Below are 18,402 nucleotides of genomic sequence, written 5' to 3' on the forward strand. Positions count from 1 at the left end.
CAGGCTGACGTACTCAGGAACTTATCAGCAGTACCTATGTAAATGTCATTACTAGTTACAATGAAGTGCATTTTCCATTCAACTAACTTCCCTCTGGGATGTTATCCTGATTATGTCCCTATGACCTGGTATACGCACAAACAGTCTCATATTACAGAACTGAAAACTTGTGTTTTTCAATTTATAAATATCCTTGTTTTTTAACATCAATAAGCAGAACATTTGCATATGGTTTGAAAAGGTATTCTGTTCAGCTTGAGTTTAATTCTAATTTACAGTCACAATAAATACACACTTGGGAAAATAATGAAATAATCAGTCTTGCTGCTGCACCAAAATGATTGTGATTGCGCATTTTATACATGTAATTTCAAGCTTATGCATATGTATGGTGTTGCTACACCTAAGTATACAGAAGCAGCTTTTCAAAACTCATTATATAGGAAAAGTGACAGAAAACCATCATTTATCTGTGTTTCTTAGTAAACACAATTGGTAGCATTGCAGTAGTCTATACAATAATTTTTACAACTGATCTTTTTAATGTGCCCAATGCACAACCAAGCCATACTGTACAACATCTTCTGCTGTTCATTAAAGTTGAGATAACCCAATACATTGGCTTTCAGTGGAGCAAACCAACTATTAGTTGGTAATTCAGTCTGAGTTCACAGAAGTCTGTCTATGCGGTCGAGCACAGCGATGAAAAGAAAAACAGAATCACAAATCTTAATTTAGAAACACCAGAAAAAAATAAACATAAATAAAAACTAGTTTAGGTGAGCTGATCACTGGGGTCTTCTGATGTAATTTCCCTGCAGTGAGAAACAGAGGAAATATTAGATTACACCTGAATCAATATGGAAATATTTTGAATTAAATTAAAAGTCAAGGTTATTATAGTTAACTAAAATTAAAACCACAATATATATATTTACATGGAATAAAGTTAACTATAACAAAATAAAATGTAAAAAAAAAAAAAAAATTAAATGAACAAAAATAAACTTATATATATTATATATATATAAATTAAAAACTAGCATCCCTAACCCTAACCTTAACTCTCTAACCCTAACCCTAACTCCAACAGATCTTGAAAGAATGAATGACAGGGCAAAGAGAGAGAAGAATTCCCGACAGACATGTGTAATCAAGACAGACAGACAGAATGAGAGGCACCAGAAATTCGAGAAGTAAAGTTCAAGGACAGACTTTTTTTTCCCATCACCAAAAGGAAAGATGATGTTGTTTTGTGTGGGTGATTATGAGTTTAATCTAAAAATCTGTAATTTGCACATTTATCTGTTAATTGAAAGAATGGCATTTTCAAGATATCATAAACATCCCTTTATATATGAAAAATACCACATTAATGGTTAATATAATACAAATATTTTCCATTTGTATTCATACAGCACCCTTACACAAAACTGAAAGAAACTCTGGAATCAATAAGATCATTATAAAGAGAAAATAATTCTCTTTAAAAGGATGGAAGCTAAAAGTCAAAGGACGATAGTCTAGGGAGAGCCAGTGCAATCAAACACAGCATCAACAATTCTCCACGTACATTTGTATATATTTGTCTCATGTCATCAGGTTGTGCGGAGGGGCTGGTCTGGCCGTTCTGGGCTCGTGTGGATGCTCGTGGAATTATATTGTCATATGAATCCATCTTTTGCTAAAGCCGAAAGCAGTCCAAATATACATGGCATGTGAACACACAAATGCATAAAAACATTGGTGGCTACAACACATACTGTATGCAAATAAGGTTCTTTTGAGGACTTGTACAAATTCTAAAATAGTTTTTGTTTGTGGAAAGCGACCACAAGACTTAGTGGTTTTATGCATATTCAAATCAGTAGTAAAATATGTGCACTCACTTTGTTTATTCCTTTGGTGATGATGGCCAGTTCTGTCGGTTGGTAAACGCAACTTCGGTGTTGGCCGTTATAGTCGCTGTATGGGGACACAGGCGTATTACCTGAGAATACAATGGTAAAACAAAAATGTTAGCTGTTTGGATTTGAGTATGGCGCCTCTGTGACACACGATATTCCTTATACACATACTTCAGAGAATGGCAAAGATGCTATATACGATAAATGCAAATAGATAACCTGTTTTCCACTGAATAATAGTAGTTATTCAGGGGAGCATATTATATTAATTAATATATAATTGACAATTAAAACAACAACAAAATTACCCCCCAAAATCAAATACTAATAAAAAATAGGATCTTTATGATACTTAAATAACAATATTTTATTTAAAAATAAATAAATATGAATGTAAGAAAAATACAAATATAAATTTAATATATACAGATTAAATCAAACTAATTGTGATTATATATATTAATTTGGGGTCAGTAACTTTAAAATAAATACTTTTTTCAGCAAAGATGCATTAAACTTATTAAAAGTGAGAGTAAAGACATTATAAATGTCACTAAAGATTTCCATTTTAAATAAATGTTATCATTTCTGCTCATCAATTAATTCCGAAAAAAAGTACCACGGTTTCCACAAAAATATTAAAGAGCACAAATGTTTCAACTGTCACAATTATTCTGAAAACCTGGCATTATGGCTGCTGAAGATTCAGCTTTTCCATCAGAAAATTACATTTTATTAAAAATAGTTTACTGAATGCCCTGCTGAAAACAAAAAAACACACACACACAAAAAATAATAAAAAAATAATAAAAATAATTATAATAAATCACTGATCACAAATTTCGTATCGGTAGTGTGTAATATATATATATTATTGACAATTTTATTAGCTTATTTTGAAGGACAAGAGCAAACTATAAAACAATGTTATGTTTCCAAGAAACTAGACCTTTCTTTTATCACAGTCACTTAGCAAATATCTCAGTATACAGTATCTTAACCACCATATCATGTGCATTTAGAGACACAGAGCGCTTTGATAAGGTTGAAATGATGCAGTGGGGCAGCTCTGTGTAACGCCTATCACTGATGATACTGTTGCCACACCGCAGTATCCGTGGAGACATGATTAAGTAAACACACTCTTCAGGGTCTCTACAGAGAGTCAGATAGGAGTAGCATGTGCTTCTATTGACTTATGTCAGGGTAGGAAAGGCCCTCCATTCTGCTCCGGGTGTTCATTTACTAGTGAGATATGATTCCTGAACTTTTCAGCACTCTCTGTTCAATACAAACAGAAGCATTCTTTCTACATCACAAAACCACAGATGCTATGTAGATATTGAAGATGAGGAAATTTTATTAATATTTGCTCAAGTCATGTATCAATAACACGCTATTGATACATGATTGAACATATGTGACTACATTGTGAGTAATTGGTTGAGTAAACACGGTTGGATATTGTTGACTCACAATAGAAAGGTTGAACCCATAGCTCTGAATGCACAGATGCATGGACACTCTCAGCTACCTGGGTTCAAGTTCATGGACATCAGAAGGCAGCAAAGACATTTGCATGATGGCTAGCTAAAGGGGACACGCAGATGCAAAGATAAAGAGAGAAACAGACATAGGCAGGGACAGAAGACAGTGAGCGAGAGGAAGAGAGGACAGATGAACAGCATGTTCAGTGTGGTATGATCAGATATAAGACTAAGTGGATTCAAACATCAGCATATCAAATTCAGAGGTCTAAGCAGAAGTTATTGTGAAATTCAGCCCGTTTTCCAGCATGTTCTGCAGCGTTGTCCTCTCTCAAAGTCACACGCTCCTTCTCCTCTCAGTGTATGCTAGCATACACAGACATATTGGGTTTCTGGATTATATAATTGGCACGATTAGTTTAATTCATAATCACTGCATGGAGTGTTTGAAAGGGCACAATTTAAATGTGCCAAACTACATGGCTGTACACAATGTCTAAAATGTTTCAGATACCTAAATAATAGTAATTAAGAGCTAGGAATTCAGAATTCATTATTTAAACAAACCTTTAACAGTTCTGGAATATCTGCACTCATCAACAGAGCCACCTGTCCTATGGCCTAAAGTATTTATGTGAAATGTGAAAACAGACACTTTTACCTTTAAAGAAATATGTCAAAACATATCCCATGATGCAACAAGAATCCTTTACACTTTCAGTGTTTCCACAAGAGGTGGTATAGTGTTAGTCAGCGTAAACTGTCTGCTACAGATCAACTACAGTACTTGCACCGTGAATAAATACTTGTTTAGAACTATCTATATGAATACTTGTACTGAATATAAAAACTGCACAGATATACAAAGGTAATTTCAGGATTGCATCTGTGAAATCCAAACTGCGATCGTGTGACAACGAAGACAATAACATCGTAAAAAAAAAAAAAAAATTATATAAATCTGATAAAAAGATTAATAAACTACATAGATTAATAAACATACAGTAAAAATACAATTAATGGTTTGCCACTTTTTTATATCTTTATTTAAAAAAATGTTTTATCTGGCTACAATTAGCCTGATAGTTGATATGGATACAGATATATTATGGATCCCCAATAAAAACTAGTTTGTAAAGTTAGATAACTTCAAAGCAAAGATAATAAAGTTTAGACGAATACAAAGAAAAAACTCAAAAGCTTGCATTTACCTGCATTGCGCTCGTCCATAGAGAAGGCCTTATTTTCCATATGTGTACTTTGCTCCTTCAAAATGTCCTCGTACCCTCCGCTGGGGAACAGATTTTCCCCAACAGCTGCATCTTCATCTTCCTCACTCAGGCTACACACCGCTGGCACCGTGTGGAGTAGCAGAAACACCCATGCGTTTGAAACCAATGCTATTGCCAATGTGGGATCGTCCCAAGTCGACCCACCGTTCTTTGCGTTCCCATACACATACATGACAATCCACGCCACCCAGATGCCCACCGAAAACAGTCCCGTGACCAGGATGAGGGCTCCATCTTTGCGCCAATGCTTGTGCTTACCTGCCAATATGGGTAAGGATGCCACCACAACCGCCAATAGTAGATTTAGAACATAAATGAGCGCCATGACAAAATCCTGTTTTTCAATAATACAGGGAACAGGAGTAGCAGAAGCCAGAATTCCAGTGACATTAGTTGGGATTCGCACAATTGTTATGATTAGCCATTCTGTGTTGATGACAACTTCAACCAGCCAGAGCCCCAGAGCCCCCAAGCACCAAACCCAACCTCTGGGCGCCGAATTCCTCCTGGCCAGTATGTTCAACCTCACAGCTTGCATGAGAAGGCAAGAGAAGCAGCCAGCGAACAGCACACCAAACAGAAAGCGGCGTGACGTGCATGAGGCGAAGTTGTTCCCGATGATGAAGGCGAACGTGAGGGCGAACAGTCCAAACGTGAAGATGAGGAACCCTGTGTGAAGCCCTAATGAACTGCGCCACTTCTTGTCAGTGACGAAGGGTAGGCTGGCTAGCAGCACGATCAGAAGAATCATGGTGGCCACCAAACCAGCAGCTGCAAATGACTCCACTATAACACCCCAGACTGTTGTCAGGTCACAGAGTTTAAAATACAAGGAGTCCACATTATCTCCACAGCCCCTGGGGATTGAAGTCTGGCCCAGTGATCCAGGAAAGACACACAGAATGATGAAGAGCAGATGATGAAAACATTGGGATTTGAAAGTGAGGTGATCCATGGTTTCCCAGCACCTAAGAGAGAACAGCAAGAATGAGCATAAAATTAAGAGTTATAAGATACTGAGTGATATTGGCTCAAAACCGTCCCGTTACACACCCAGTGAGGGAGTGACAATGTCCAGATCGTGACGATATCAAAACTATTAAAATTTCACTCACAGGTTCATGCTCCACAATGGCCTTTTAGGTTGGCTTTCTAAAGATGTGAACTCTCTAGACTTTTGAGCATGCAAAACTACTTGGACATTGCAATGATTATGGGCAACAGGATTACATAACTGAAATCTAAACTAAATTAAATATCTTAATGTAAAATATCTTAATTTTTTCTTTAATGGTTATAAATTATTGAGAATATAGGTGTAGTAACCAGACTGATTTAAAACTCACAAACCTAATGTGCACATCACTCTACAGGTTCCTGGTTCAGTTTGAATCTGACATGTCTAAAATATAAATCGTTTAGTGAGGAATTCAGTTATAAACTCAAATTCACTGCCTGAATGGGTCCGATTTATCTAGTGTGACCACACATGAAAAGCAAATATTAATCATTAAGTGAATTCTACATTTGGAGCTTATCCAGATTTGTCTGTTAATAATTAATTATAATAAAAAAAAATACTGATGTTCTTAGCTCCAATTTTTAAAACCTTGTAGAGAGTGTATCAGGTAGTGAAAAATATACAAAATGTTTGCAATATGTAAAATGGCAATGCATTTCATTATTAAATGTTCATTTTCCCATATATATGTGCAAAATTTAGTGCAAAATGAAAATTCAGTTATATAATTTCCATTTCCTACACTAGTTTTAACATGTAAATTAAAAACCTTAGTTACAAAATACAAATAAAACTAAATTACCCAAATTGATTAGAACTGTATTACCCAAATTGATTAGATGTTTAAAATGCTCAAGCAAATACTGTAGCAAAATTATCATTTAAATCCAATTTTCCTAAATGCATTTAGACTTAGGTGGTAGGACACTTGAGACTGCATTTTCATCGTGCAACCACGAGATAATTGTAGCAAATGCAGTATGAATTTCAAAATGCATTCTGAGCCAAAGGTGCAGCAAAATGGTTGCAAAAAAGGTAATTTATTTTTCGTAAATGCATCGACACTTACACTTAATACATTTGTATTGCATTTTCATTAATGTAGTTAAGGTAAATGTGGATTGAAAAATGCATCCCAAGATCACGCCACCGACCTGTCAATCATTGTATCAAGGAGGGCTCGGCAAAGATGCACAATAGGTCAATATTCACCAGTAAACAAATGCTTTTCACCTCCCTCAACATCTCACAGTTTTACACTCCGATTGATGCACATAAGTAAATGGACAGTGCACCATCCTCCATACTTTTTTCTTCTCATTTAATAGATTGTGTGTCCCCAAGCACTTAAGTGTTGCAGGTGTGTCACACATCACTCAGAGTGATGCGTGTGATTAAATAGTGCATTTCTAATGTAATTACCCCCTTACATCATATTTTGTTATTCTTCTAATCTGTAATATAGCATGTTCTGTGACAGCTGCGTATAGATCTGACTGGTGAAGTGTCATCAGGGCAAGGCAGGAGTAGCAGCAGGGTTTTCTGTACGGTCACGGGCATCAGTCGGAATGTAAACAGACTGAGGAATATGAAGGCACACATGATGCTCAGGTGCCACGGGACGTGTGCTCTATTATGGGTTAGAAGAGAGGAAGACAACACCATGTCTACACCAGACCCAAGCGGACAACAGTATTGAACCCATTATAATCAGTGATGCTGTCTACATTGGATGCGACACAACTGTCGTGTCTGGTGTAACCACGGTGTAAGGTGGCAAGGTGTAGAACTTTACTGTCTGTCTACACATTTAGCAAATTTTTTATGCAATTAAACATACAATTTTGACATACAACTGTTTGAGCCTATCACATCATTCAGCCCATTACAATGCACCAATCAAAGCACAGCACAGGCGGGCTTTCTTGTGTGTGACTGTCTGGGCGTCTCACCTGAGCAGGCGAACAAAGATTATGTCCACTGCTTAAATATAAAGAAGTGTAGAGCTGCACTGTCTGTTTGCTTATGTGCATCAATTGAAGTGTAAAGCATTGAGAAGCTGAGGCAGGTGAAAAGTGTTTGGTTAGTGGTGTATATTGACCTTCTGTGCTTCTTGTTGCCGAGCCAGAGCCCTGCCTTGATATAATGATTGACAGGCCAGGGGCGTGATCGGAAAGCATTTTCAAATCCACAATAATTTTAACTACATAATCACGGGGTATTTAATGAAAATGCACTTTAAATGTCTTAAGTGTCAATGCATTTAAGAAAAATAAAAGACATGTAAATCACCTTTTTTTGCAACCATTTTGCTGCACCGAATGCATCAGAATGCATTTTGAGATTCACACTGCAAATTGTTACAATTATATTGCGGTAACACAATGATAATGCAACTGTCCTCCACGCAAGTCTAAATGCATTTAGGAAAAATGGCATTTAAATTATAATTTTGCTACAGTTTTTGCTTGGGCATGTTAAACATCTAATCAATGTGGGTAATAAAATTGTATTTTAATTTTGCAACTTATAAATCATTAAAATAGGTATTTAATTTACATATTAAAACTAGTGCCGAATGTAAATTATATAATTTAATTTTCATTTAAATTTTGCACATATGTATGGGAAAATTTAAATAAAGAAATGCATTGCCATTTTGCAAATTACATTTCAAAATGAATTTTGCTACCTATATGCTTCCATACATTTAGGCTAGAGCTTCAAAGTTTCATTTAGTACTCGGTAAGAAAGCTAAATATTTCCAACACCACTTTCATTTTCTATTGTGTAGTGAAGAGTAACCAAAATGAATTGAGTTCTGATGAATTGTTAACACAATCTCATTACAAACTAGAAGTGAGTCCATTCATTGTCACATTATACTGATTTCATTACTTAATCAATACTTCCCCTCAGGTATCAGAGTACACTTTCGAGAACTGCTACAGTACAGTTTGTGCTTTACTGAAGCCAAGTGTTTTCATATTAAATGGATAAAGACTACGGTACTTGTATTAGTTCATAAACTTTATTTGTTTGACTCTTGCACTGGAAGAACTCTCTCTGAAAATCACAACAGTAACAAATGCATAGAAGGTAAAATAAGTGGCTTAACTGAACACGATGTAGGGCCTTAAAAATAATATAACATGAACTCAAGATCTGTGAGTTGTGCACCTTCTGGATGGTTGAAACAAGGAGTTCTCTAATGTTCTGGTTATAGTCAAGCTCCAGCAGAGGATTACAGCTTTTCAGCATTGCATTTCTTATATTCTACCATAAATGTTAACAATATGTAAATTCGAGCATTCTATTTTAAGTTCTAAAATAGAATAAGGAGGGGGGAAAATTCTAATGGCTTGTGGGGTTTTCTACGTTCTTGGGAAAAAGTTCCAGTGAAGAGTATTTATTCTGTGTTACTTGTAGCACTTCCTACTAGTGCATTTAATTTACATACTATGCTCTTTTCTTTCTTTCAAAATAAATTAATTTAGCGTTAACATACTACGTATATATGTAGAATATTCATCACACGTCCATTCAAATATACAGTGCTAACAGACATATAAAATGTAGTGGTTAAATATGACATTTTCAGTAAAATCATCACACATTTTAGCAAGTTTTTAATGCAATTAAACGAACAAATTTGACATACAACTGTTTGAGCCTATCACATCATTCAATCCGTTACAACGCACCAATCAGAGTGCAGCACAGACAGGCGTCTCACCTGAGCAGGTGAACAAAGATTATCTTCATTGCTTAAATATAACGGGATAATTTGACAGATGAAGCTGAATTTGAGCTTATTGATATCCCTAACAGCATTAAAAAAACTGCAGTAAATGGCATGCAACACCTAAAACAAAACATTACTGAGTGGTGTCTATATCGTGTTATTTTCACCAACACATGTGAGCACAAGCACATTTATATAATAATACTAATAATACTAATAATAATAATAATAAACAAAGCACATGCAATTTATATAAATAAGCTACAACACAACAAATGAAAGTACAAAACAAACATATTGTAAAAGTGCAAATCCGTGTACGAAATCACGGAGGTGCACAAGAATATAACAAAACAAGCTCACCTTGTACAGCCAGACGTAGACACGGTGTCGTTGCTCTGTCACTCTTTGGTATATGAGCACAATTTACCTGTTCTAGCAAGTGCATGAAAATAAGTTAGACATCACGACGCCAACGTGCCACAGAGCTGAGGTGAGGTTTCAAACCCTCAAAAAAGAAAATAAAACAATGTTCCCTTTGTATTCCAGGCAAACAAACCTTCAAAAGGCTTCAAGGATAGTCGAGGGCAAACACTTGGCGAGTTTTGATAGCTTTCAGCAGCCAGTTATGTGACCCAAACCCTCAGTTTCTCTCGCGCGCGCACGAGCTTGCACGTCCCTCTCGAGCTCTCCTGCTCTAGCTGTCACTGTCGGGAGCGCGCCTGCTTTCATTACCTGGAAAAAAAACAGGAGCTGAGTATCATAGTGGCACTTTAGTGAGCTACTTAAGGTGGAGTTAGTATTTTGTCAGCTTCAGCTTCATCTGTCTATCCACACAGCACATCCCAAGAGCCTTTACTAACTGTAGGTTTTGGTAATTTGAGGCCTCAGTGCAGAGTAGCTTTGCTCTTCCCCTCCACCAGTCTACACAGGTAAAGCTGACAAAAGCTTTATTTATCTTTTCTGTGATTTCTTCTGGGTCTGAACAGAGATGAAAAGACAGTCTAAACTTCAAAAAGAATCGAGGCACAAAACGAAGACAGATTAAATCTTCCCTTGCTTATGCTGCCCATTTGAAATATGCCCAAATATGCTCAAAACACATTTCTAGTTTCTCTCTGCACTGTTACAAACCTATATGAATATTACAAATCTATATTTATGTTTTCTACGTTTCACAATCACAAACAGAAAAGTAACAGGTTTAAAACTTAATCATGTGGGAATTATATTTCTAAAAGTGCGTGTACATTGCCACCTAGTGGAAAATCATTATATAATCATTAACATTGATCTCGTGGATCTTGCTCGACTCCAAAACCATTTTCTACAGATTAATTTAGTTTGTTTGATATTTTTTTCACGTGTAGACCTACTGTGCAATTGCAATTCCGGTATTGTTTATTCCAGCAGTGACAAGACAGCATGGGAGCAACCTGCGGCCTAATAACTTGCTCAAGGTTACATCTTGATCCCCTTTTGCACTACCAATAAAGCCTTATATTTATGTATCTGATTGCAGCTCAGTACAGCTGAATATTCTGTTTTATATATACATCCTAATCTACATCTGGTTGTATGGTGTAGTACTCTATATAGGACTTTTCTCCATTTCTGTTACAATTATGATATACTGCTGACAGAGATTTACCGGACTCATTGTTTGTTTTCTTGTCTGGTGTGAGGTGTGAATCTGTTCTGCTCATGTAACAGGATACTGTAGTTGTTGCACAGTGTGTTTTCTTTACTTTTTGTACAGAAGGAAAAAATGGGGGAATATAGAATACAGAGTAATATAATTGCCCCCTGCATATCTCTGGTGATCCTGGTGAATTCTAGTAAATGGACATTTTTGCTGTTGCTGCATGGGTGCACAGAAGCTCAAGGCCGGCTTTGTTCAGAAGTTCAGCCTGAGCTCCTCAGATGGGTCTGTTTGTCCAGTGGTGTTTTCACTCGTGTTCCCACATCGTAGCCCCTTTTAAAGCCTCATCCAGTCTCCATGCACCGAAAATAAACATCTAAGCGAGCGAGTGCAGTTTGCACAATGGGGTTAAAAAGGTCAGCCATCTTGCTCTGCTTCACTGGATGGGCTCTGAAAGGGTTTCATTTAGTCATGCAACATAACCTACAGCTGCAATAAAGCTCTCAGTCATGACAATATGAACATTTGTTATGAACATTATGGAACCATGTCTTCAGTTTGATCAATAAACTATAAAATACTAATTAGATTAAAATGGAAAATGTATAGTGCGTTAAGATGTCTTGAGTAGATTTAATATGGCTTCAAATCTACCAAAAAAGAAAAGAAAAAAGAAAGGTATAGTATGGGGTGATGGGTCATAAATGAATGAGAGAATACTGTTAATGAAACACTATTGTATGTGTTTAAAGAACTTCATTAATCTGCAAAGTGAGCAAAATTTATAAAAAGCACTAAATTGATGTCACATATTATTACAATATCAAAAGCAATTTTTTATTACAATATCATAGCAATTTTCTCACACAAAGCTATCTTATATGGCTTTAAAAAAAATTAACAATACCTTTATGCTGTTTGTTTGTTGTTTTTTGTCATTGTGCCACTTGATAGCATGCATCACTTCTATTTTACATTTACTTCACAATTTACATTCACTTCAATAATATGAAAAAGTGTGTTCTACCTATCTGTGTTTAAAAAAAAAAAAGTTGGACTGACACAAAGGTGTAGAAATGATGAAAAATGACAATATATAATCCTCATTTGATGAGCCTATCCTTGTTTTGAGAAATACTGTAGTATGTTTGCTGGTCCCCACAGGGGGCAGGACAATAAATAAAACACATACTGTATGTAGATAAGTGCAAAACACACTATTTTCTTAAATGGTTATGTCTTGATTGGCAGATGTCCTGCAAACTTTACTTTTCTTATCAGCAAGACAAAGTTTGCATTATTCAGCTTTTGTTTAATAAGTGTAAACCGTGATCTCTCAGGTTACTAACCAGAGGTCAGAAAAGACATTGTTCAGATACAGTACCTGTGGTGAATGGATGACTGACTGTGCTTCATGAGGATTATACATGGGAAACAAGTCAGTATTTTTCTATTCTGTTGGTGATGTCATGCAAAATGATACACTAATGCAGAGGTGACATTTACTATGGCTCAAAACATTTGTGAAATTTCATGGATGAAATCCACTCATGACAATAGGATTCGATATTGCTCGTATTTAGGTTGGTCTAACGAATTTGCAGCACTGACCAACAGAATGCTGCTTGGTTTAAAAGTGAATTCTGCGTGAGCTGTGCTTCATACATAGCTTCACTATAGACAATGGACCATTTTTGCATGCAACATTTCACTAACGTGAACACACTTTTAACTTATAACCATAAAAGCCACTAATTTGAATTATTTTCTACTTAATTCAAAGAAAAATACCATGCTTTGTTGGGTCTTAAAAGGATAGTTTGCCCCAAAATTGTAAGGCTGTGACCATTTATACCAACTTAAACTTTCATTCGAAAGCTCTATGACTTTCTTTCAGTGCTCTGAAGAATTTCCTAATGTACCCTGATGACTGTCACTGTATGGACAAAAAAAACAAAAACAAAAAAACAGTCACAGTTTTGGAACAACATGAAGGTGATTAAATGATAACAGAACATCCCTTTTAGCAGGACTTGAAATCTGCCCTTTTGGGAGAGAGAGGGGTGACCTCTCGTTGGGAATGTTTGGAGCTGGAAACACAGGTGGTGGAGGCATTGGCAGCAGTGCGCTGGTGATGTAGTGGGCGACGTGGGTGCAATGGTCCCCACCGAAACAACAGGACATCCCTCACTGCTGCTTTAAAAGGTTTGCTGACAAAACAGTACAGAAAGAAATTCACAGCAGTGTTTAGCATGGCTAACATGTTGGCTAAGTCATATGCTAAATGTACCCGCCAATCGTTGTGCACCGATGACACATAGAGATGGTAGAGCACCACTGCGGTACGAGGTGCCCACAGGACAGCAAACACAGAAGTCACTGCTAGGAGCATAGCTGTGGTTTTACCCAGCTTGCCTGGCACTGCCAGCTGCTGCCCGCTCTTGTCCTGGCACATCTGCTGTCTCTGTCTCTTCCGGAGCCTCAGGATGATCAAGGAGTTTAGCAACAGGAAGATGCAGCATGGAAGAAAATAAATAATAGTCACGTGGGTCCAAATCAAAGCAGTATCCAAGTTGTTGGGCGCATGGTTGACCCTCCACATGTCCGACCACCAGAAGAACGGCACGCCGGATGCTAGCGCCAATGTAAGCACCACTGCAATGATCCGCCGAGCCCGTGCCGGGTAACTGATCTGCCGATGGAGTAGTGGATGGCACAAAGCAACATATCGGTCAACCGAGAGGGGTACGGTGGCCCAGATGGATGCGTGGTTGGCGGAAAACTCCATCATACTGACCGACCTCAGCAGCAGCACAGGGACGTCTCGGTGAAACATGGCCGTTTCCAACAGGAAGCCCACGAAGATGATAAACAGCTGGCTGAGGATGTCCGAGCCAGTTAGAGCAAGAAGATACACGTACAGGGCCTTCTGAGTACGAACAGACAGCCGGTAAAGAGCCACCAATGTCAGGATGTTCACTAGGGAAAGGAGGCAACTGGAATTAGAAAGAAGAATTGAGGTAGAGGAGGATGGACAAGGCATAAACAGTTAGGGAATGAGGCCAGAGAAGGGAGAGGCAGAAGACTGAGATAGAAATCAAGGGCATGGAGGGAGTTGACACAGCAGGACTAATGGGAAGTAAAAGATAAGGGGGTCACATTTACTGAACATGGCAGCCATGTTTTTTTTTTTCTTTTCTTTTTTTTTCTGGTTGACACAACAGGAGATTTAAACATGTCTCTATTACCTAAGGAACAGCAGAATGAAATTGGATAAAACTATGGAGAATTTAACTCAACTGAATCAAATCAAATGAAAATATGATTTCTTCTCATTCATACTTATTGTGTTCCAAACCCATGTGCAGTTATTATTTCCATCAAACTTTACTTACTGTGTCATACCACATACGGAAAGTCGTGCCCTAATGGTTAGAGAGTCGGACTCCCAATCGAAGGGTTGTGAGTTTGAGTCTTGGGCCGGCAGGAATTGTAGGTGGGGGGAGTGCATGTACAGTTCTCTCTCCACCTTCAATACCACGACTTAGGTGCCCTTGAGCAAGGCATCGAACCCCCAACTGTCCCCGGGCGCCGGAGCATAAATGTCTGCCCACTGCTCCGTATGTGCGTGCTTGCGTGCACTTTGGATGGGTTAAATGCAGAGCACGAATTCTGAGTATGGGTCACCATACTTGGCTGAATGTCATGTCACTTTTTCACTTTCATTAGAAAAGCCTTTGGAGAGATCAACCAAAAATTCATGCTTACAGTTTGTTGTTCCAAACTGATATCACTTACTTTTTTTTCTGTGGAACATAAAAGAAGGATTATAGAACATTTTTGTGTCCATGCAATGATGTTTTGGACAAAACATTTTTTTACTTTCTTCAAAATGTCTGCAGAAGTAAGAAAGTCTTACAAGTTTAGGATGACATGGCCGTAAGAAATAATGACAGAATTAAAATTTTGGGGTAAACAAAAGTGATCTTATATTAGACTGCTATTAAACGGATTTGAATTGGCTGTTGTGAACAAGCATCTGTTTGTGACCCTGATCTGATTTATAGTAGCAATTTGGCTTTCAAATGAGTCTCTAATTAATTGGCATTTGTATTGATATTTATGGCTTTTAGTGGATTTATTGATCTCCTTTCTTTTCCTAAAGCTTCTGTCAGTCTCTCCTATTGGTGTAGTAAAATGTTTGTGGATACTTAATGATTTATCGACTGGTCTCAATGAATGAATACCATGACCTTCCTCTATCAAAAGACTCAAGGTCATCTTCACCTTGAGTATTTTGATAGAGGAATCCATTTGATTAAAATATGGTCATTTGTAGTATATATAATAATAAATTAACTTCTATTTTATGTAAAATGGCGAAAGAACAATTAACTTCACAGACTGAAATACTGCACATTCTGAGGTAATTTATATAGAAAAAAAATTAAAAACTACCTTTTCATTCTATTCCATCGTACTTCCCTAATTACATCTTGATTCTTAACTTTAAAAGCATTCTCAAAAAAGCATTCTGGTCTTAATTGACCCATGTTAATAGGTATTAAAATGCACAACTCATACCTGGCACTCCAACACACAAAAGAGTACTGTAGTAGACGACAGGGATGTAAGCCAGCACACACTCTGACCTCTCCTGAGTGCTGCTCTCATCGTCCCGCTGGCCGGGCGCTGTGCCATTGGGCCAATCAATCATGGCATCTGAGTTCCCCTTGTAAAAGGAAAGAGAACAGGAAGGAAACCTTAAAAATTCAGTATCTGAATATGACCCTAAACCTTTGCCCAACAACTGAAATCAATGTGAAATTAACCTTGTTGTTTCTTGTGTGCATCTCGCATTTGCAGTGTGCCGTTTTGGTGTTGTTATTGGAATTGAATTGTGGGTTATTCATAAGCCATTCATTCTTTATTCCTATCGAAAAACAATATAAGAGAGTGTTTATGTTGTGGAACATGATTGCCTGCTATGATGGGACTGCTTCATCAACTGTCCTGCTTACATGCGATAATTCATGCTGTGGGTGAGAACTGAACAAGGCAGTGGTAATTGGTCTCCTGTCACCTTATAATTACTTAATCTGTCTTTGTTTTACTGGGGATTTATGTGGGAGTCTTTGTTTGGACTGGTGCTATTCTTTCTATATATAATGATTAAGTTTATTCAGATTTTCACAATTTAAGTCTTAAAACAAAAGCCTTAATTGGTCTCATGTGCAACAAGAACAAGAACACAGCCCAAATGATGTGAATGCCAATGTCAGTCATTACTGTACCAGTTCACACGTGTTGCCCCCTGCCTCAGAGCAGCTACCCATCCAAGCATCCATATCTGGTCAAACAGTAATAATGAAAAGAGTTGATTTCACCAAATAATAAACTACATTGTCTACACTGCGAAGTATAAATGTCCTCTGTTTTCCATTCTGAGATGTACAAGGAATCGATGTGTGAGAGGTTTCAGATCTTGGACTTTTTGCTCAAATGAACATGCTCAGTTATTCATATTCGGCCGGTACACCTGAGACGTATTTGCTCAAAGATGACGGTATAGCAATATCGTCCATATCAGGACACGCAGGGAAAAGAGCCTAAGTTTCATTGTTTTTTTTAAAAAGGAAGAGAGAACATGAGAGTGACACAGAAACAGAAATCTTGAAATTCAGTCTCTTGATTACAAAAGGCCCCCACAAACAATGCCACACATTTTTAAAACAATCTTTTATGACTTCCAGAGCTGACCTCTGGATATCCGGTAGTTCTTGGAGAAAATATAAAAATTACAAAAACACAGAGGACACGACACGTCAAATAACTGATTTATGTTTAGAACAAACTGGTTAAAACTCGTTTTTAAAAAGTTGCGAGGATGTAAATAACTGTGGAAAGTGCACATTGTATGAACATTAATAAAATATTATTGTTTTCGTGCATATGGATGTTTTGGAGTCCTACTATTTTTATATACTTTTAAATACTTTTTATAAAATTTATTTTTTATAAATGTAAATTAATAAAATATCAAATAATGTATAAAACTTCACAATTTATACTAATTTAATATGTTTTTAAATACTTTTTATAAAAATATATTAAATAACAATAAAACATTCACATTCCACAGTCTCAGGGGTTTTATGGAGTACATTTTACATTTATATATACATGTATATTTGTATAACTATTTATGTTTCTGTGTGTGTGTGTGTGTGTGTGTATATATATATATATATATATATATATATATATATATATATATATATATATATATATATATATATATATATATATTAGTCATTTATAAATTGATATATAAATGTATTTTATATAACATTCATTTTATAAAAAGTATAGTCACTTATCACAGTCTTATGGCGTAAATGTTAAATTAACAATTATTAATTATTAATTAATTGACATGATGAATTTTACTTTGAGTTTGACATTTTGATACTGTGTATTGTCACTTTGAATGACAAAGATCTTGTGATTCTTGATGCTAATTCATCACTGGTATCGTTTTAAAATACGACTGCTTAGCCTTTTTGCCCATTCATACCATTTTAAATAGCTAAAAAGATTTCTACTGCATAACAATATAAAGAAATATTCAATAAAAAAAACCCTACAAATACAGCATACACAATAAGTGTAACTGTCACCGATTGTCAATTTAAAACATTCACATAACATCCTTTAATAAAAATGAAGCTATCCATCAGATAGAGACTGATAGCTCATAGTCTAACCGGTTTTCTTACCCTCACAAATCGCTGCGGGTCCCCATCCGTGGACTCTTCCGCTGACTCCTAGCCGCCGATGCCCAGCCAGACAACCCTTGAGGAGGACAGGGAGAGACTGGACAAGGGTCTTTGAATAACAGACACATAACTGCAATCATAGAGCGAGTTCGGGAGGAGGTTATGGAAGTAGAGAGAGATAGTGAGAGAGAGGGAGGGAGGGGTTAAGCAAGGCTGATTTCTATAGGGAGGATTTTGGTAAATGGGTGTAGCATTGAGAATGAAGGTCAATATAGTGCAGACACATGAGGAGAAGGGTGTAAGGGTGTAAGGGTGCAATGCCTTCAGACCCATGGGAGCTCTTATCTGTTGTGTGCTCTTCTTAGTGCCCTTTATAGTATTCCTCTGGCTGTGATGTGAATGTACATTAAACTTAAACCTAAGTATAGCTTCTGAGGTTCTTTTTAGGCTTGAATCATTTGAATCAATAGATTTGTACATTTACTGAAGAAAATGTCAATGGTCCTTGCCTGTGAAAAACTCACTGTCA

General features: G+C 36.8%; 1 protein-coding gene and 1 pseudogene across 4 annotated transcripts; both read right to left on the bottom strand.

Annotated features, from left to right (window-relative positions):
* Window positions 1-229: 229 nt before the first annotated feature.
* LOC113055993 (G-protein coupled receptor family C group 5 member C-like) lies at window positions 230-10,213 on the bottom strand. Of its 4 annotated transcripts, none has more exons than XM_026222421.1 (6): window positions 10,012-10,068; window positions 9,816-9,882; window positions 4,606-5,654; window positions 1,890-1,990; window positions 1,574-1,684; window positions 230-815 (listed from the first exon to the last, which is right to left on the bottom strand). In XM_026222421.1, the coding sequence occupies exons 3-6, from the start codon at window positions 5,639-5,641 to the stop codon at window positions 789-791; spliced, it is 1,275 nt and encodes a 424-aa protein (XP_026078206.1). In that variant the 5' UTR covers window positions 5,642-5,654; window positions 9,816-9,882; window positions 10,012-10,068; the 3' UTR covers window positions 230-788. The 4 variants fall into 4 exon arrangements, with proteins under 4 accessions (XP_026078206.1, XP_026078205.1, XP_026078204.1 ...); XM_026222420.1 differs by having other exon boundaries at window positions 9,816-9,887; window positions 10,012-10,064; XM_026222419.1 differs by having other exon boundaries at window positions 9,816-10,204.
* Window positions 10,214-12,157: 1,944 nt separating this feature from the next.
* LOC113055994 (probable G-protein coupled receptor 142 pseudogene) lies at window positions 12,158-17,915 on the bottom strand (annotated as a pseudogene).
* Between the last annotated feature and the right edge of the window lie 487 nt (window positions 17,916-18,402).

The sequence above is a fragment of the Carassius auratus genome, chromosome 37 (genome assembly GCF_003368295.1).
Source record: "Carassius auratus strain Wakin chromosome 37, ASM336829v1, whole genome shotgun sequence".
NCBI classification, from domain to species: domain Eukaryota; kingdom Metazoa; phylum Chordata; class Actinopteri; order Cypriniformes; family Cyprinidae; genus Carassius; species Carassius auratus.

Coding starts and splice junctions, on each gene's coding strand:
- LOC113055993 (XM_026222419.1), bottom strand. CDS start 5,641: ATGGATCACCTCACTTTCAAATCCCAATGTTTTCATCATCTGCTCTTC. Junction 1,685..1,889: donor TCACCAAAGGAATAAACAAA/GTGAGTGCACAT, acceptor TTTCGGCTTTAG/CAAAAGATGGATTCATATGA. Junction 816..1,573: donor TGAGACAAATATATACAAAT/GTACGTGGAGAA, acceptor TTCTCACTGCAG/GGAAATTACATCAGAAGACC.